This window comes from Rosa chinensis, chromosome 2 (assembly GCF_002994745.2).
Source record: "Rosa chinensis cultivar Old Blush chromosome 2, RchiOBHm-V2, whole genome shotgun sequence".
Classification (NCBI taxonomy): domain Eukaryota; kingdom Viridiplantae; phylum Streptophyta; class Magnoliopsida; order Rosales; family Rosaceae; genus Rosa; species Rosa chinensis.
The window spans coordinates 3,807,540-3,828,060 of NC_037089.1; the positions used below are offsets into that span (position 1 = coordinate 3,807,540).

Consider the following 20,521-nt stretch of genomic DNA (forward strand, 5'->3'; position numbering starts at 1 on the left):
CTCCGTCCAATTTGGACGTTCAATGATGATGTGGCAGGAGATGAAATTGCTAAATTCCTTTACTACTCCTTGTCAAACCTAAATGAGAACAAAATAAAAAATTCTTCACGGTTTCACCAACCATGTCCAACCCCTCACTTTGGTTTGATTACCCCATATCCCTAATGAAGCTCCTGAGTTGTCAACATCCGAAGCATCTAGGATCTTGAGAGCATTCCACACCTATTTCCCTAAACCATCGATTTATCCTCTAAATACTCCATATTGACATAGTAATTGTTAACATCTTCACAAGCATAAACAGAAGAAGAAAGAGATGGGTAATCATAGGCCTAAGCATCAGCAACAATATTGAGAAAGAACAAGTAAAATGAGACAATTTGAGAAACCCATCTCCATGAGATATTGATGCACATTGTGAAATCCCATATGCTCCTGTAAACAATGCATCAATTAATCCAGTACAATTTTGAGTGCATTTGGAAAAAGGCGAAGGTGTTAGATACAATGACTGACGGACCCTGTAGAAATGGTGGAGGTGATTGGAATGACCAAATTATGAAAGCTTGAATGACCAAATCACCGACCTCCTTGACGACTTGCCAAACGGCACTGGCCTCGCCTTCCACACTCTTTCTTAGGGCACCCTCCTCATCCTCTCTCTCAACCCCTCCTTCAAATCAACTCCTCCAACACTTCCCTCCAATCTATCCCTGAAATCACTATTGATCTCTGCCAACACCCATATATTGTCAATCTCTTCACCTCCCGAATCCTAACCTTCTAGATCGGCGGCCTCACCATCCTCGCCTGGAAAACAACATCGTCTTTGTCGACCCCTTGTTTACTCTACTCCCCGAAATCGACCTCTTCCGCTCCTCCTCCTCCTCCCCAGCCCAATCTTCCTCCGAAAACGACGATGTTTCCTAAGCCTAGTCCTCTGCCCCCACCATGAAATCCACGCCGCCCTACATCAGCTTGGAGCCGCACAACTCATCGCAACTCTACATCATCAGCTTGGAGCCGCACAACTCATCGCAACTCTACATCTTCAATTTGGAGTCCCACTCCCTCATGGTTCGCTGCCTCATGTAGGCCCGTTTCGCCATTTTGGGTTTAGAGTTCTTGGGTGAGGGAGCTTTGGAGGGAGGTGAAATGGAAGTCGAGGTCAAATCAGGTTAGAGAAGAGAGAAAGGACGTCAGAGTGGGATTGAAGGAAGAAGAAGATATTTTGTTTTTTGTTCTATCTTAAAATGACCATTTTAGCCCTTACAGTGGGCCCTGAACATTACATTCAACGTCAAAATTGGATGGAGCTTCGAAAATTGGACACAGTTGATGAAAATTGAGAGTTCAAGGGTAATCATGATGAAATTGGAAGTTCAAGGACTAACATGAAGAATGAGTGAAAGTTTAGGTAGATAAATATAAATTAATCCTTTTATTAATATTCTCTGGTGACATAATCTACCAATAACTGATCATGATTTCTATGACATGCTTTAAGTGACAATTAGTAAAATGTTAAATTTTCTATTTTTTTTACGATTTTTTTAAGTTGGCGAACTGGAAAAATCATTAAAAATAGTTCAATATTTTTGAGTTTTGTCATTTATAAAAGTGCTTAAAAATCATGATTAAGGGGTGGAAAGAGTTTGGTGTGAAAATAAAAACATGTGATTTTGACCAAAAATCTATGTGCTATAGTCCACGATTTTGGTGACAATTGATGGTTTATGACAAATTATTATTTTTGAGGTTTGTTTCCATGAGGTTAGAAAAGAATACAATATTTTTGGCGTGTTTAACTTCACTTGCATGGACACCATTAACCTCATCATCAGAAAATTCTCACCGAACCGCACACCGGAAATCCGGTAACCGACCGCACCGCACAGAATTTTCCGGCTTGGTAACCGAACTGATAAAAAACGGTGCGGTTTTGAAGTCTCACTGAACCGACCCAGTTCATAACAGTTGGGAATCGGATCCAGGTGGTGAACCTCCTAAATTAAACCCCATTTTAATTTAATTCTTGAATTGATTTTATTACTTGTCTAATTATGATTGGTTATAAACTAAGCTTCAATAGTCTTGTATGCACCTGATCTACACTCAAAACCTGGCCCCACGACCTCCATTTGCCAAAACTCAACACTCACTCTCTCTTTAGAAAACTGATACGGTCACCCACCTTTTGTCACCTGAAGTCAAAAGTAGATTCATCCTCATCTTTTTGTAACGACAACTTTTGCCAGCTAGCTGATAGGATAAGCATTGTAGGAATCTTTCAGCATATTTAAATTGTAGCCTTTCCCCATTTGCAAGTATGAATGAAAAAGTATGTTTTTGTTCAAGTAAATCCAGAATATGCATCTAGCCCAAACTAGAGGTTACTTGTTTTAGTTGAAATAGGGTTTATATTAGAGATATTCTCGGAGAATCTTAGGAGATATCCAATCAATGTACGATTATGTTTCCATGTACAACTCTATCTCTATGTTTGTAATCCTCTATATAAAGAGACCTCTATTATCAATGAAAGAACGACTCAATTTCTCTCCCAATTCAGTTTTCCTTAAACACGTTATCAACACGAAGCTCTAACCCTGAAACAAATAGTCAAACCCTGATTCAAGAAACTAAAAACCTTGAATCCGAATACAAAACCTTGAAGCATTTTCTGCCTCCATCTCACACCTTGAATAACTCGATTCCAGGAGTCCAGAACTGGCTGCAGCACCCCAAGAACCGGCCGGAAACCAACCGAACCGGCCACTGGAAGGTCCATATAACTCACAGTAAATATTCCACCGGTTCACCATCTTCCGGACCTCCAATTTCCACCAAATTTTGGTAGCAGAAGCCCGTTGATCTGAAGTTTCAGGAACCGGAAGAAAAAATTCCAAAAACTGGCCTAAAAAGACGTGGGATAGAAACTCCATCATAATTGTTGATGTAGTTGCGCATTTCGTTGCGCATGAGTTTGTTGAGTCTGATGATATCGAACCACAATCCGTTAATGAATAAATGGAAAGATTTGGCCTAAATGGAAAGATGCGATCCATGTTAAGATGGATTCTCTAACGAAAAGGAAGGTTTTCGAGCCAGTGATGCCAACACCTCCTAACATAAAACCTATTGACTAATGGGTCTTTGTTAGAAAGCGTGATGAGAAAAAGAGATGGCAATCTCGCCTTATGGTGCAAGGTTTCTCACAAAACGCCTTGGAATCCACTATGATGAGACATATTCTCTCGTAATGGATGTCATTGCACTCTACTACCCTGTCAGTTTGGTAGTTTCCAAAGAACTGAACATGTAGCTTACAAATGTAGTCACTATGTATCTATATGGGGATCTAGATATGAAATATACATGAAGGTTCATGGTGAACTTCATTTATCCAAGTCAAGTGGCTCTAGACCACGGAGTGCGTTTACAAAAAGGTTGAAATGCTCACTAAAGTGACTACTTGATTGGGAAGGGATATGCCCACGCGTTTCCATAACAAGTTTCGGATTCTATCGCAGTTCATGTTGGACATGATCTTCATTAGAAACCCTTAAAGAGTTAAGGGAAACCGCCGAACACTTGAAATCAGATTTTGAGATGAATGATTATGGGATAACACGATTATGTCTCGATTTGGAACTTGAGCATCGTGTCGATAGATGCTTAAGCATTTTGACAAGGTCAAACCTTCAAGTACCTACATGATCGTCCTTAGTCTTGATCTTGAAAATGATCATCTTCGTCTGAAGGATGATGACGAAGATGTGCTAGAGGCAGAAGTGCCTTACTTAAGTACAATAGGAGCATTATTATACTTAGCTCAATGCACAAGACCGGACATCTCATTTGCAGTGAACTTGTTAGCTAAGGTATAGCTCTGCGCCAACGCGACGCCATTTGATTGGTGTAAAAGATATCTTTCGGTACTTGTGATGTACGATTGATATGGGCTCATTCTATCCCTATAGAGAGATGATGGATTCAGACCCATCACACACCAGGAACGCCGCCAACACGGGCCTACATCCACTATTCCCATCCCAAAACGACATAAGTGTTTTGAAAGGTTTTGCTGATGTTGGGTATCTCTCTGACCCATACAAAGGTCATTCCCAAACTGGTTAAGTGTTCACCATGGGAAAATATCTTGGAGGTCTACATAACAGACCTTAGTCACTATATCTTCGAATAATGCAGAGATTCTTGCTCTTCACGAAGTGGTTCGTGAATGTTTATGGATTGGATCCATAGTTACGCATGTTCGAACAATTGTGGTTTGAAGTCTACCACAGATGAGCCTACGAGCATTTAAGATAATGCTGCTTGTTTTGAATAAAGAAGCAAATACTACATCAAAAGTGACAACACCAAGCATAATCAGCAACAATAGACTCTCCTCAATATCAAAGTGAACTAGGTTCGATCTGAGGACAATATGGCAGACTTGCTCACTAAGTCATTGCCTAAATTCCACTTTTGAGAAACATATTGGTAGCATTGTTTGCGGAAGTTATCTGAACTCCAATGACCGTAGTCGTCAGGGGGAGATGCAGACATCAGGGGGAGATGTCTACATGTATGGTCTCGAAACGTGAAGGATGTGTTGTGCTCTTTTTCTCCTTCGACCGAGATTATTTTTGTCCCACTGGGTTTTTGTTACTCGGCAAGGTTTTTAATGAGTTAACGAGAGAAACACCACGTTTGGGTGGCACAAGGGGGAGTGTTCAAGTAAATCCAGAATATGTGTCTGGCCCAAACTAGAGGTTACTCGCTCTAGTTGAAATAAAGTTTATATTAGAGATATTCTCGGAGAATCTTAAGAGATATCAATCAATGTATGATTATGTTTCCATGTACAACTCTATCTCTATGTTTGTAATTCTCTATATAAAAAGACCCCTATTATCAATGAAAGAATGACTCAATTTCTCTCCCAATTCAGTTTTCCTTAAACAATTTTGAATTTCTTTGTTTTTTATTCTTTCCTTGCTCTAGTCCCTACTATTTGGTATCAGAGACCATGAGTCTTCGTGGCCTGCAAAATAGCACACCGTCTCAACCAATGTCCTTGACGACGGTGGCTATGTCGTCGGAGCCACCCATCACCTCCGCAGCCAGCTCTAGCAACTCTCCCCCCGACCTCCATCCAGGCCGTCTCGAGCCTAATCTTTGACAGCATCAAAGCTATAGAGATTGTCTGTAACCAAGATCCAGCAACCCAGTCTGTTATCCAAGCCATCCAAGCTGGTCAACCACACAAGAAGGGCTTCTCAATGTCTAATGGCCGCCTTCATTACAAAGATCGAATCTTCATACTGGCTTCATCCGATTGGCGCTACAAAGTCATCACTGAATTTCATTCATCATTAGAGGCTGGCCATAGTGGTTACCTGCGTACATTCTTGCGTTTGGGCCGCAACTTTGCTTGGCCGGGCATGCACCGTGATGTAAAGAGGTTTGTAGCAGCTTGTGATATTTGCCAACGACAGAACTATGAGACTCTCAAACCCCAGGCTTACTCAAACCCTTGCCGATGCCGGCACATACATGGGTTGACATATCAATGGATTTCATCTATGGCCTCCCTCTTTCAGATGGTAAGAATGCAATCATGGTGGTGGTTGATCGGCTATCCAAATATGGGCACTTTGTTGCTCTGACGCACCCATACAATGCTCCGATCATCGCGGAAGCCTTCACCAAAGAGATATACCGTATGCATGGTTTACCTTGTTCCATAGTCAGCGATAGAGACCCTATCTTCACAAGCCATTTCTGGGAAACCTTATTCAAACTTCAAGGGACGAAATTGTGTGGGAGCTCGGCCTACCACCCTCAATCAGATGGCCAAAATGAGGTTGTAAACCGTTCCATTGAACATTACCTCAGATGCTTTGTGGCTGACAAACCCAATTCCTGGTCCAATCTACTCCACTGGGCAGAATGGTGGTATAACACCTCTTTCCACTCCACAATTCAAACCACTCCATTTCAAGCAGTCTATGGAACACCACCACCAACGGTCAACCATTACCTACCAGGCTCCACAGTAGTACACGCTGTAGACATAGCCTTGCAGACCCGTGATGAGCTTCTCTCTATGCTCCGACAACACATGTTGACTGCCTAGAATAGGATGAAGCAACAGGCTGATAAGAATAGGACCGAACAAACCTTTGCAGTGGGAGACTGGGTCTATTTCAAACTCCACCCCTATCGCCAGAAAACGCTCATTCCCAGGCCTTCACAGAAACTAGCTCCACGATACTACGGTCCCTTTCAGATTACGGCCAAAGTCGGCGAGGTCGCCTATAGACTCCTACTGCCACCTCAGTGCAAACTCCACCCCACCTTCCATGTCTCGCTCCTCAAAAAGAAGATCGGTGATCATACCCAGGTCTCCACCATTCTGCCTCCCTTTGGAGATGATGGCTCAATCAATTGGACCCCGGCCTTTGAAAGTCCTCGACATGACCATTAAGAAGAAGAGGAACGAATCAATCACTAAGTGGCTTGTACAATGGACAGGACTGCCAGTTGAGGACGCGACGTGGGAGGAAGCCCACTCTCTGATGAACCGCTTTCCACACTTCAGGACCTGAGGACAGGCCTGCTCTTGAGGGGGTAGGATTGATACGGTCACCCACCTTTTGTCACCTAAAATCAAAAGTAGAATTCATCCTCATCTTTTTGTAACGGTAACTTTTGCTAGCTAGCTGATAAGATAAGCAATGTAGGAATCTTTCAGCATATTTAAATTGTAGCCTTTCCCCATTTTCAAGTATGAATGAAAAAGTATGTTTTGAATTTCTTTGATTTTTTATTCTTTCCTTGCTCTGGTGCCTACTAAAACTCTCCCAACACTCTGCTCCGATCAAATCTCCCCGCCTAATCCCGCCAAAAAAAAAAAAAAAAAAAAAAAATCTGCTCCGGTCCCCTCCTCTTCTCTCTCCTCTCGGCCGAGAGCCTCTGAGGGTAAGCTCTCTAAATCTCTTCTCTCTTTATTCGATTGATTTACTGTTTTCTTGTCATCTCTGCTTGAAGATGTTTAGATTGTTCTTCTAGAAAACTCATCACAATCAAAATCGAATGAGGAGGGTTTCGATATTCTTAGTTTAGGGTCCGAGGTTCTGGGTTTCAATGTTGATGATTTAAGTGGAAATTTGAAATTAGGGTCTCTGAGCTTCATTGTTGTTCTGGGTTTATGAGTTTCATTGTGGCTTTCAAGTGTTGCAGATTAGGCATAGTAGGGCTTCTGTTCATAGTTTCACACTTTCATTGTTGTTCTGGCTTTCTGTTTTTAATTTGGGGCTTTTGTTTTGTATATGCAGAATGATATGGACCGATTTGTGGATGACGGATCTTTAGAGGATAGTTTTGAATCATTCTTATCAGATGATGATGCTGACCCTAGGGGTAGAGTTGCTCGGCGTTCAGATGTCAGCAGTGGTACGATCAATGCTGACTTTTGTATTGATCTGTCACTGATACATCACAAGATGTATGGTTTTGCTTATGTTATGCTGAACTGCTTTAACATTTTCTTTTTGAAACTAGGCTTCACTTTTTCGGAAGTCGGGGTTATTCCTGCAAGTTCAAGTGAAGTCGAGTGCTGTCACTTCTCAGCAGATGGGAAAACACTTGCCACTGGTGGGCATGATCGAAACGTGAGCACTAGTTAGATTGAAGTATTTTTGTAAGGCTAGGCTGGCATCAACAACTAGAAATATTATGTTTTCATTCAAAAAAGAAAAAAAATAATAATAATAACTTTGCAATGGAATGGCAAAGTTATTATTACTATTTCAATTCATATTAGGTTTCTGAAAACACAAAATATTCATTATTTCTTGATGGTTTTGATGTGCAGGCTGTATTGTGGTGCACAGAGCCCTTGGCTGTAAAGTCTACGCTTGAAGAGCATTCTCAGTGGATAACGGATGTTCGATTCAGTCCTAGTATGTCAAGGCTAGCTACATCTTCCGCTGACAAAACTGTCAGGGTTTGGGATGTTGATAATGTTAGTAAATATACTCTCCTGTTTTCATGATCAAGGCAATAATAGTTCTTTTTCATTTATATCTGACTCAATCAAATTTTGATTTCGCAGTGCATATTTGCATCGACCTATCAATGAATTGATCTTGACGTGTCTTTTCATTTTTTAGGTCCACGCATTTTGTGATTGCTATCATTATGCTTGTATATGGGCACAAATTTTTCTTAATTAGTAGCCAATCCATAGGTTCAAGTGAAATAAAAGCTTGGTCACTGATAATTTTTATTTGTCAAGTACTGCTCAAAATTGAACACAGGATCAACCAATGTGATTGTATAAAATCTGACAAATAGTTGTTTGGATATCTTTCATTTCTTTGCATTATTACTGTCGTACTCTGTTAATTGCTGATCCATCCGTTCGTACTTAATCTAATGTATTGAATGCTTATTAACTGTGCAGCCTGGTTATTCACTTCGTACTTTTACGGGGCATTCTACAACTGTTATGTCACTTGACTTCCACCCTGCTAAAGAGGATCTTCTGTGCTCTTGTGATAGCAACAGTGAGATAAGATACTGGAGTTTCAAGAATGGTTGTTGTGTTGGAGTTTCCAGGGTATGATATATGAAGTTAATTTATCTCCACTATAAGGAATTAACATAGTTTGGTACTTTGTTTAGTCAGCTTCAATAATACTCTCTATGTTATCAGGGTGGTGCAACTCAGATGAGGTTTCAACCTCGTCTTGGAAGGATGCTTGCTGCTGCAGGTGATACTCTTGTATCCATAATTGATGTAGAGACCGCATGTTGCACGCTTAAATTACTGGTTTGTTGTGAGCTTCCCAATACTATATAACATTCTTGGTATTGACTTTTAACTTTATCACAAACGGGCAATTGAGTTGTCCACCACATTCCTGCTTGAATGAGGTGTATATCAGCATAATGCAGTTATTTGCTACTTTTTAATTTGGCGACTTGAAGCAATTCATAAAGCTGTTCCTGTAGCTCTCTTCTGTCTTCTGTTTTTTCTCGACTCAATAAGAAAATGCCTGGTGGAATGCTTTCTGATGTTTATCTTGTGGTATTGTCATCTAGGGTCATAAGAACCTTGTCAATTCTCTGTGCTGGGATTCTTCTGGTGAGTATCTTGCCTCTGTGAGTGATGACTCGGTTAGAGTATGGGCAGTTGGCTCCAGTAGCAAAGGCGAATGCCTTTACGAGTTACCGTGTTCTGGCAACAAATTTCAGACATGCGTCTTCCATCCTACTTATCCATCATTGTTGGTAATCGGCTGTTATGAGGTGAGTCATAACTTCTGTATCTCTCCCTCACAATTTCATTCAACCAAGCATTGTGTTGAGATTACTCTACATCTATATTGGGTTGGTTCCTTGATTCACATGCTTGGTAAAGTTATTATGCGATGACTCCCTCTTATTAGAGCTACTAAATGGGTTTCTGCTTATTGTGAATTTGTGTTTATCCAGACATTGGAACTTTGGAACATGAGCGAGAACAAGACAATGACCTTGCATGCACATGACAAGCTAGTATCTTCTTTGGCGGCGTCAAGTTCTACTGGCATGGTAGCTTCAGCTAGCCATGATAAGTGCGTGAAGCTATGGAAGTGATTTAGTCTTTATCTACCATCTGCATCACGCATCCTGAAATAGTTGGCCACAACATGCTTTTGTTAGTTATCTATATTCGGTTATACTATGTCATAGAGGGTTTTTAGATCTTAGCAGCCCCAGTTTAACCCATAGAAGTGCCTACTTGCGATGTCAGCAACAAATGCTTGTAATATAAAAGTATCAAACGACGATGGTTTTGTTAGACAACCTCGAGCAATTTGATGGCCCTCTGTGGCTCATGGTGCTTGGCAAACTAAAGCTTAATAGTTATCATTATCCAACTAACTAGTCATTCGGCTTTCGGGTTTACAATGTGACAAGTGGACAAAGGAAAGAAAAATGTGAGGGTTAAAAGAATGTATGCTGAGTAGGCTTTCTATTCATACATGTATGGTGCTTGGTGTCATTCCTCATTAGATCAAGTGCTCTGTTGAAATGTGTTCCCTTGGTACCAAGGTGTTCCTTCCAAGTTACCGGTTGATATAGGGGAGGATGATCTTGGTCGATCAACTTCATCGGTGGTGATATCTTCACGTCGTATGGTGGGCTGTAGAAGGAGGCGATGGAGATGCGATGATATAGCTCATTGACAACCGCACGATGCACTGCAGTCTTGAACCGGCCGTTGGGTAGCATGTGCATCAAATCACCTACATTGACTACAAGTGCCTGGAGTTTTTGGTCTACAAGTGCCTGGAGTTTTTGGTCCCCAGGCAGCTCAAACAATCCACGGGCTTGTAGCTCCGCTTCTTGGATTAAGTTCATTGGAATGCCGTGGTTGGTGACTTGGAACACACCCCATTGCTCAGAGGCAAGCTGTATGAGCGAGGCGGCATTCGGGTCGAGTAGGTCTATGATGGGTACGAGTTCTGTGAAGGGGTGGTGGTCCGTGGAGGAGTCCCAAGTGTGGGAGTCGGGAAATGTGTGGATGGAGTTGAAGTCGAGTGGGACGATATGGGAGAGGTTTCGGGTAGTAGTTGAACTCATGACTTTAATCTCAGGATTTAGCTACAATATGTTGCAGCTAATTAATTAAGGGAATTAATATGTTGGTTCTTATTTATAACTGCTTTGCTAATTGGGTAATTATTAGTAGCCCTTGCTCGGCTGCTTTACCTTGGTATTAGCTAATTTTAGGTAACTCTGAATGCACAGATTTTTTCTTGTTATAGAGTTACACCATGAACGTCGGTGCCTGAAATTAATGAGGCCGGTGTCTTGTGAAACTGGAAAACGAGTTCTTTTACCGGCCGGTCACCGGCCTTCTTTCGAATTAGATCTTTATCTACATGAGTTATTTCCTCTTTGGAGAAAGCGTATAAGAATGGTGGGGATCGAGGAAGGAACTTGCGATGTTCACATAGAGCAAGTGGCACCTAGTTATGGCCTTTTATGCTCTACATGCCTGTCAATTTCTACTTCATTATTCGATTTGGTACACTGTAGGAAGTAGGAAGTAGGAACCATCCTCAATCGGTTCATACTTTAATCAGTTTAATGTTTTCTCTGAAACGGAATGATTCCCATGATGAAAAGAAAGACAAAGGACATGACTTGTAGATTATGAAACTCTCCACAAGGCCGCAATGAATTAATACACCGTTAAAAGGTTATTCACCAAAATTATATAAGAAATTAATGTTTACGGAAAATCTAGGGTGCGGCTATTGCCACCCTACCATTTTCTTAGTTCACCCTACAAACATTTGAATTATTGAAAGACTATATTATCCAAATGCAAAATGACTAATAAGTACACCAATTTTCTAAAATCTAAATATGTAAGGAAAAAAAATTATATATATATAAGTAATTAATTAAATACAAAGACTACTTAATTTCTAATTGGATAACATTAATCTTTATCTTCACCCAAATTTGAATTTATTACTATCTTTTTGTCTTTTTGTTACTTCTTCATTGTTAATTCGTTATTCAATTCACAAAACTATTATTTTTAACTTCATCAAAATTTTTGCAATATTCTTTGTGAACACCAAAAGTAAAAATTTAAAACACAAAGAAAAAAAAATCAATCTCTTCTTCATTGATCGTAGTTGTAAATTTACTAATCTTTTTACATGGATTGAAATAGAGAACGTTGAAATTGAAAGAAAAAATTAAAAAAATTAGAGTAAATCAGATTATGATTTTATTAGGAAATTTTAATAAATTTTAATCTTTTTATGAGTATAAATTAAATGAGATATTTTAGTTAAAAATATTTATTTTTTAATTGGATATGTCATATAAGGATATTGTTGGAAAGGGAAATGGGTTAAATAAGTAAATTTAATAATTGAAATTAAAATGTAGGGTGAAATGAGCAAGTAGGGTGAACAAAGAAAATGGTAGGGTGGCAATAGCCGCACCCAAAATCTATACTATTAAGAGAAGAGAACTTGCTTTCGAAAACTGAAAATTTTTACTAATTTAACCTTTATGTATTAAAAAACCATCAAATATAATTAATCAATAGGGATAATATGGTAAATTGTAAAGTAGAAAACAAAATAATTAAAAAAAATGTAGTGGTTGTACGAGAAGTTTTTCCACTACTTTTAACTTCTCTTCACACACATAATGGGTAGGCTCTGCTAGTTTTAAAAAATAAAAGTATTGATATCACTTTGGAGGTGTCATGCTAGCATTTGTCATACCACAAATGTCAACACTCATTTTTATTGCGATTCTCTCATGCTAAAATCTCATCATTAATAAATCAAAAATGCTTGAGATCCCAAATAATTATACCAAATATCAATACCAAATGATGTGGCAAGTGCCATATCATCAAACTATTTTTAGCATGTATTCTTATATTTTATTTTTATTCTTTAAAATGGAAAGATCAATAATTAAAAGTTATTGTTGTTTAATTAGAAAAAAAATGTATATGATAAACAATAACAAAAGGAATGAAGAACCCTAAACCAACCCCTTAAATCATGGAGACTTTAACATGCAATTGTAGGAAAAGGCCATCAACCAAAACAGAGTAAATAGAATACAAAGTTGTGTATGACTTAATTCATTAGTTCATTGGCAATTGAATAATGATCTATTATATACTGCTAGTGGTGGTGGGTTTCATCCTACTGGAAATAGAGATATGTAGTGATGAAGCAAACGAGAAATAGTGATTTTCAATTGATGGCCAGATCCATCTCTACTGGGTTTCAAATGAGTTTCAAATGAATTTAATATGAATTCTCATATTGTTAGACGGAGAAAGAAATGGTTGTACTATTATATACACGGTCTCCCAGATTTGATGTAATTTCTTTGAGCTATTCTCTAGATTTCTTTGCTCTTTTAATTCTGCAGATGTGGTTGTTATGTTTGAGGAATGGCGGTAGCAGATTTGGTTGTTTGGTGAATCACGTTCTTCTTTTTTGCTGATTAATTAGTTTTCTAGATAAAATCAATGAAATTTGCTGAAAATTATTAAATTGAATGTCATGACACGTAAGACGCCAACTCAAATGCCATGTCATTTGATATTACTTTTTGGTATAATTTTTTGGTGTCTGTAGCACTGCTCTTAATAAATTATGATTTTTCGAATCTATAACAAAGTGATGGTTTGCAAAAATATCAAATTTTTTATTTTTGACCATTTTTCAGGAATTTTCAAACTGGAAAAATCATTAAAAATATTTAAAAATTTGATATTTTTTAAGTACCGTCGCTTGGAACATATTCTAAAAACATGCATAAACTGTGATGAAATTATGATAGGAAAATTTTACATAAAAAATGGTATTGAAATGGTTTGGCACTCATGGTAAGCCATGCATATCAAACCTTGTTAACACCTATTTTTATTAATATTCTCTAGTGACATAATCTCACCAATAATAGATCAAGATTTCTAGGACATGTTTTAAGTGACAGTTAGTAAAATGTTAAATTTGTAAAAGTAAAAATAGATTGGAATTGGTTTACTCATTTCATTTCATAACCCCTTTATATAGGGAGAGAATTACAATGGAAAGAACAATTACAATGATGACATTAACTACTGATTGGTTCGTAATCCATGCTGATTGATGTTAATCGGTAATTGCTTGATTCCCTCTCCGTCAATCACTTTGACGAAGGCACACAATATGTTTTTCCTTTAACACTCCCCCTTGTGCCAAGTCAAAGAATAAATGGTGCATGAGTTGTTGCCTCACTAAAAACCTTGCCAAGTAACAATAAAAACCTTGTGGGACAAAAATACACATTGGTCGAAGGAAAAGAGCACAACGCACCTTTTACATTTGAGTATGACATGTGTGTGTTAGACTCCCCCTGACGTCTACACCTCCCCCTAATACTTACATTAATCTAGGGAGCTTGGAAAGTCTTCGCATTCCTATGCTTTTCACATGTTTCTCAAATGTGTCCTTAGGCAATGATTTGGTGAACAAATCTGCCACATTCTCCTCAGACCTTACTTGATTCATTTGAATCTTGAGGAGAGTCTGTTGTTGCTGATTGTAGGACAACTTTGGCGATATGTGTTTTGTGTTATCACCCTTAATATAACCTAGCTTCATCTGTTCGATGCAAGTTGCATTGTGTTCTTAAATGCAAGTAGGCTCTTCAGTGGTAGAACTCAAACCACTAGTCCCTCGAATATGTGCAATGATAGTTCTTAACCATACACACTCAAGAACTGCCTCATGTAGAACAATGATCTCTGAGTGGTTCGAGGAGGTAGCCACAAAGTTTTGCTTGGTTGATCTCCAAGATATCGCTGTGTTCCCATTGGTAAATACATGACCAGTTTTAGTGTAGTGAGTGGCGTTTTCGCCATCAACATTTCCTTTAGGGATTGCAGTTCCATCTGCGGTCCCTCTTGTCTCTCTGTAGGGAAAGAACAGTCTCAAGTCAATGGTTCCTTTTAGGTATCGAAAATGTTCTTGATACCATTCCAGTGACGCTGCGTTGGCGCTGAGCTAAATCTAGCTAACAAGTTCACTGAGAATGCAATGTCTGGTCGAGTAAATTGGGCTAAGTACAATAATGCGCCTATTGCACTTAGATAGGGAATTTCAGCTCCCAACACTTGTTCGTCATCTTCCTTTGGACGAAATGGATCTTTCCTTGCATCCAAACTTCGACCGATCATGGGAGTGCTAGCAGGATGTGCTTTGTCCATGTTATATCGCCTGACTTTTGGACATATGCAGACTGGTGGATTAATATTCCACAAACTCGGTGTTCTAGTTCAAGACCTAGATAGAATCGAGTTTTCCCAAGATCCTTCATCTCAAATTCGGATTTCAAGTAGCTCGCGGTTTCTCTTATTTCATCAAGAGTACCAGTTATGACATGTACTACTACAATTTGCAAATCCGGAACTTGTTTTCTTTATAAATACCCAGGGGCATAATTCATCGTTCTTATATCCCTTCCCAATCAAGTAGTCACTTAGACGGGTATACCACATCCGTCTGGATTGTTTCAATCCGTAAAGTGAGCGTTTCAACTTAATTGCAAACGCACTCTGTGGTTTAGAGTCACTTGACTTGGGTAATGTAAGGCCATTAGGCACTTTTCATATATATCTCTGAATCTAGATCCCCATAGAGATATGCAGTAACCACATCCATGAGCTGCATTTCCAGTCCTTCGGAAATTACTAAGCTAACTAAGTAGCGGAACGTTATAACGACCATTACGGGAGAGTATGTCTCCTCGTAGTCAATTCCAGGGCGTTGTGAGAAACCTTGCGCCACAAGGCGAGCCTTGTACCTTAGGACTTCATTCTTCTCATTACGCTTTCTGACAAAGACTCATTTATGTCCTACAGGCTTTACACTTGGTGAGGTTAGCACTACCAGACCAAATACCTGTCTCTTTGTCAGAGAATCTAATTCTGCCTGGATTGTTTCTTTCCATTTAGGCCAATATGCTCTTTGTTGACATTTTGCAACAGAGCGTGGTTCGATATCATCGTGCTCTATGGTTCCTTGAGCAACAGTATATATATCATCAATGTGTATGGAAGATCTTTCTATCAACTCATACGCACTCTCATAATCCTCTGAGATTTCTTTGTTCTCTGGAATCATTTTAAACATCGGAGCGTCCTCCAGTATTGATTCATGGACATAACTATAATCAGAGACAATCTCATGAGAGGGATTCTATACATTGATGATTGGTTTGTGCCTTACTCACCCTCTTCTTCCTTGGGTGAGTGTCAATCGAACCAAGTGACCTCCCCCTCTTCCTTGGGGAGCCACGGCCTCAACCACACCTCCACTAAGTGCGGTTGCAGTGCCTCTATCTGCGGCACCGTGCCCCTTGTTGGGGACTTCTAACCTTGCAGGCACATTTGCAGCTGGTATATGTGATCTCGTCACTTTTACGATATCAGTAAACGCATCAGGCATCGAATCTGCTACGTTCTGAAGATCGATTATTCTTTTCACTTCACTTTCACTTTATGAAGTGCGGGGATCAAGATGAGACAGAGTAGGGACAAACCACGACAATTCCTGTCGTTCCCTTGGAAAATCCTTTTTCCTATCTCCCCCTAACGACGGGAAGACTGTCTCATCAAAGTGACAATCCGCGAATCTCGCGGTAGAGAGATTGCCTGTCAAGGGTTCCAAATAGCGGATAATTGTTGGGGATTCGTATCCAACATAGATACTTAATCGTCTCTGAGGACCCATTTTGGTGCGCTGTGGGGGCGCAATAGGCACATATACTGCTCAACCAAATATGCGTAAGTGTGAAGTGTCAGGCTCATATCCAGTTATCAATTGGTACGCAGAAAATGGTTGGCTAGCTGTGGGTCTTTAAACGAATAAGGAAAGCTGCGTGCAATATTGCATAACCCCATGCAGATATAGGCAGGTTAGTGGGCATAACCAATGCCCTAGCCACCATCTGTAGCCTTTTGATGGTGGCTTCTGCGAGACCATTTTGTGTATGCACATGGGGTACAGGATGCTCTACATCGATCCAAATAGATATGCAATAATCATCAAATGCTTTTGATGTAAACTCTCCAGCATTATCAAGCCTTATAGACTTGATAGGGTGATCAGGGTGGTGAGTCCTTAAACGTATAATCTATGCTAGGAGTATTGCAGCATTTCTTGTGGACAATAAAACGACATGTGACCAGATTGTCGAAGCATCCACCAGAACCATAAAGTACTTGAATGGTCCGCATTCTGGATGGATAGGTCCACAGACATCTCTTTGTATCCTTTGTAAGAATGGAATGTTTTGTTTTGTATCTTTAGCATAGGAAGGTCTCGATCCTATTTTTGCTAAAGATTGCAAAACGAGTGATGTGCCTTTGAAATAGTCAATGAGGCATAATGGGAGGGAGGTAGTGCTTCTGGTACTTCATAAAGCAATGACTGCATTTGAGCAATCCTAGAATCGACACCTTGCAGTGTGGCGGATTTTTCTCCTATTTTTCACTCGAAAGAAGGGATGTCCGTGTGAGTTCTTGAAAAATACGGATTCACATGTCACGACCTCGGTGCCATAGGCGGTCATGGAAAAGCCTGTATGAGTCAGTGTCCCACATTTCATTGTTGGTGACAGTATAGGATTCAATGATCCGAATCATAGTGAGGTACAGTCCACTAAATCGACTCATAAGTTTCTCTAAGATGTGTTTCCTTCCACAGTCATTAGATGTAATATCAAGGTATTCAGTTCCATTCTCACGGTGTGTTTTTACATGATAACCGTTGGCACAAATTGCTTTGAAACATTAACAAGGTTCGATTAGCTCTTGGTGCATACAGAGCATTTTTGACTTTAAATATATATCTCAGATTCTTTAGAGTAATGCTATTTTAGTAGAATGATAATCTTTTCATTCTAATAATAATTTTTTCTCTAGATGTATTGCTTTACATCTTTATATTGCAATTTCGAACCATGTAAATATGTGTATAGAAAATAAATTTGAATAAATTCAGTACTTCAGAATAAAATTCGAAATTTATTAATAAGCCAACGATAATCAAATCAAGGTCTTGTTCTAATTCATCAAACCATTATTGAAATAAACTTTAAGACCAAGTAATAGTCTAATTAAGAATGAAGCATTATGCCTTCACAACTGTTTTTGGAAAATAAAGTAAATAAAGCAGATCAGTCAAAATCTGGGGCATCGGTTGACTGAGCAAGTTCCTTGTTGCCATTAAAGTCTGCAATTGTGAGATTGACGTCTGGGTCATGGTCTCCTTCTTCCATATAGTGAGCATCTTGTTCTTTAGACTCCCTATACCTCTTGTAATTGGCTGCTACTCTGTTGCTTGCTTGGCAGTTCTTGTACCAATGCCCAATGACTCCACACCTATAGCATGGTTCATTGCCAACTCTATTCTGTTTGACTGAAGGGTTCTTAGGTGCCCTTTGCACCTTGTTTCCATGACCACTAGCGCCACCATCTCTGCGCCATACATTGGAAGGGCCTCCACGGCCCATATCACGACCCCCATGTCCCTTACCACGTGGTGCATTATTGTCACGTGGGTAGGGATTAGCACATCCAACCCCTTTTACATTGGGGTTCTGTCCACCTTTCACTTTGCCATAATTAGCTTCAGGAATTTTCTTTGTCCCAACAGGCCTGGCATTGTTGTTCAAAAGAACCTCATTATGCCTCTCAGCCACTTGCAGTAGGTTGATTAGCTTGTTGAAGGTTGTGATTCTTTTGTTATCATACTCCAGCCTATACTAGTTCGCTAGTATAATTGCTGAAGTAGGAAAAGTGGAAAGAGTCTTCTGGATCATATCATCTTCTGTGAGTTCCTTTCCACAGAAATTTAGATGTGCTTTTAGGCGCAACATGTCCTTGTTGAAGTCATTAACCCTTTTGTAGTCAAGCAAGCGGATTTCATTCCACTGAATGGTCAGTTCTGGGAGCAAGGTGTCATGAATGTTCCCAAAACGTCCCTTAAGGGCATCCCACAGTTCTTTGGGTGTCTTCAACTGAAGGTATTCCCAGCGTAGGTTAGGATCAATGTGTCGCCTCAAAAACATTAAGGTATTTGCTTTCACCTTATCAGACGGTCCATCGTCTTTGGGGTCAGTGGGAGTTTTGATGGTGGCAGTGTTGTCTCGTGCCACAAAGGCAGTTTCTACATCGGAAACCCAACGGTGGTACTCAAGTCCGTCTGAGTCCAAAATGTCAAACTCAGGTCGAGTTGGATCAGCCATCTACATAAACAAGAGAGAAGAAATAAATTACGCAGTCATAAAGACATCCACGTGAATTATTTTCTAAACGTATGAATTAGATTTCAAGACCAAGATTCATAATGGTCACATTTTTTTTCGATGCTATGTGAAAATACTTTATCACAGTAGTGTGTGTATAATGCGCATGAATTTTCATTATCATGGCCAAACGGTATTGATATGTTTCATTAAAAATAATCATAGCACATTTAAATATAGCATATAAAAATAAACTACATGGCATGCTCAAATTTCACAAATATACAACAAATTATATACTACACATAATAATAGCAATAATATATCATGCGTAAAATAAAATGTAAACAATAGCATAATATAAAGGCATGCTTAGGAATAATTATATAAGAGTAAATAAAATTCACAAAACATGCTCACAATTGAATAATAAAAACATAAGCAATAAAATATAAAGCATGCTTAAACATAATTATAAATCATGCTTAAATATAATGATATAAAACATAAATAATAAGGCATGCTTAAAACAAAAATTATCTAATTAAACATGCTTAATAACAAAATAAAATAAAAGCATAAACAATAAAGTATAAAGCATGCTCTGTTAAAATCATAAAATAAAATAAAGAAAACATACTTGATTTCGAGAAAATAAAACAATCCTAGCGCACGCTCGTGTTGATGCAGGCGTGCGTAGCGATGTTTTTGGGCTTATGAAACTAGGCCGCTTTCTCTCCCTTTTCAGCAGTGGGCTTTGTTTTTTTCTCTTTTTTATTAGCCTGCTTTTTTTTTTCTTTTCTTTGGTTTTTTTTTCTGGGCTGCAGAGGCCTGCTCTTTTTTTTCTTTTTTTCTCTGGGCCGCAGAGGCCTTTTTTTTTTTTTTTGGAAATTGTTGGCCCGGGTCCTGTTCTTTGGGCAGGGTTTTTTTTTTTTTTTTTTTTTTTTTTTTTTTTTTTTTCGCGTCTTCTTCTTTCTTTCTTTTTTTTTCGTCTTCTTCTTCGTTTTTCTTTTGTTCCTTTAGTGTACCAGTGGAGGCAGCGCCGGCGACTCCTATTTGGGACACCTTGAAGGCGGGGCTGCAAGGTTGAAGGCGAGCTGCGGTGTATGGGCACGGGGATGGGCGATAGATAGGGAGGCCGATCTTGGAAGCCGGAAGAATGATTTGATTTGGCCGATCTGTGGGGCTGCTGGGATCGGAGGCAAGGTGCAGCAGCGCTAGTATAGGGAGCAGCGACGGAATCGAGGCTGGAGGCTGGAGGCTGGATGCCGGTGATGTGCTGCAGGCGGCTTGGGTGCGGAGAGCAAATTGCTCTTGGGTGTGCAAGTGGTCTGCAGGCGGGATCGATGTGGGATCGAGGTGATGCAGCTGTGTCTGGGATCTGCTGCAGAAGGCAGGGCAGGGGTGCCGGGGCTGGGTTGGGCCGGAGGCCACGCGGTCAGATGGTCTGCCGGTGTTCCCTAGGGAGGGCAGAGGGCAGGGCTGCTGCAATGGGAGAAGAGACCAGTCTGGATGTTAAATTTTCTATTTTTTTTACGATTTTTTTAAGTTGGCGAACTGGAAAAAGCATTAAAAATAGTTCAATATTTTTGAGTTTTGTCATTTATAAAAGTGCTTAAAAATCATGATTAAGGGGTGGAAAGAGTTTGGTGTGAAAATAAAAACATGT

At 39.6% G+C, this 20,521-nt stretch overlaps 2 protein-coding genes across 2 annotated transcripts; one reads left to right on the plus strand and one right to left on the minus strand.

The window, feature by feature from the left end:
* The first annotated feature begins 5,548 nt into the window (after window positions 1-5,548).
* Window positions 5,549-9,942, plus strand: LOC112186334 (transcriptional corepressor LEUNIG). Its single transcript, XM_040513193.1, has 9 exons — window positions 5,549-5,964; window positions 7,189-7,261; window positions 7,347-7,464; window positions 7,573-7,682; window positions 7,886-8,035; window positions 8,477-8,632; window positions 8,729-8,845; window positions 9,118-9,324; window positions 9,511-9,942. The coding sequence occupies exons 1-9, from the start codon at window positions 5,549-5,551 to the stop codon at window positions 9,652-9,654; spliced, it is 1,491 nt and encodes a 496-aa protein (XP_040369127.1). The 3' UTR covers window positions 9,655-9,942.
* Window positions 9,943-10,005: 63 nt separating this feature from the next.
* Window positions 10,006-10,644, minus strand: LOC112186335 (gibberellin 3-beta-dioxygenase 1). The gene has a single exon (XM_024324713.2). It carries the CDS (start codon window positions 10,642-10,644, stop codon window positions 10,006-10,008), a length of 639 nt encoding a protein of 212 aa, XP_024180481.1.
* Window positions 10,645-20,521: the final 9,877 nt, after the last annotated feature.

Bases quoted from the DNA above. Each gene is read 5' to 3' on its own strand.
- LOC112186334 (XM_040513193.1), top strand. From the start codon at position 5,549: ATGCCGGCACATACATGGGTTGACATATCAATGGATTTCATCTATGGC. The intron at 8,846-9,117 runs GTTTGTTGTGAG...ATTGTCATCTAG, and splicing joins GTTGCACGCTTAAATTACTG to GGTCATAAGAACCTTGTCAA. The intron at 9,325-9,510 runs GTGAGTCATAAC...GTGTTTATCCAG, and splicing joins TGGTAATCGGCTGTTATGAG to ACATTGGAACTTTGGAACAT.
- LOC112186335 (XM_024324713.2), bottom strand. From the start codon at position 10,644: ATGAGTTCAACTACTACCCGAAACCTCTCCCATATCGTCCCACTCGAC.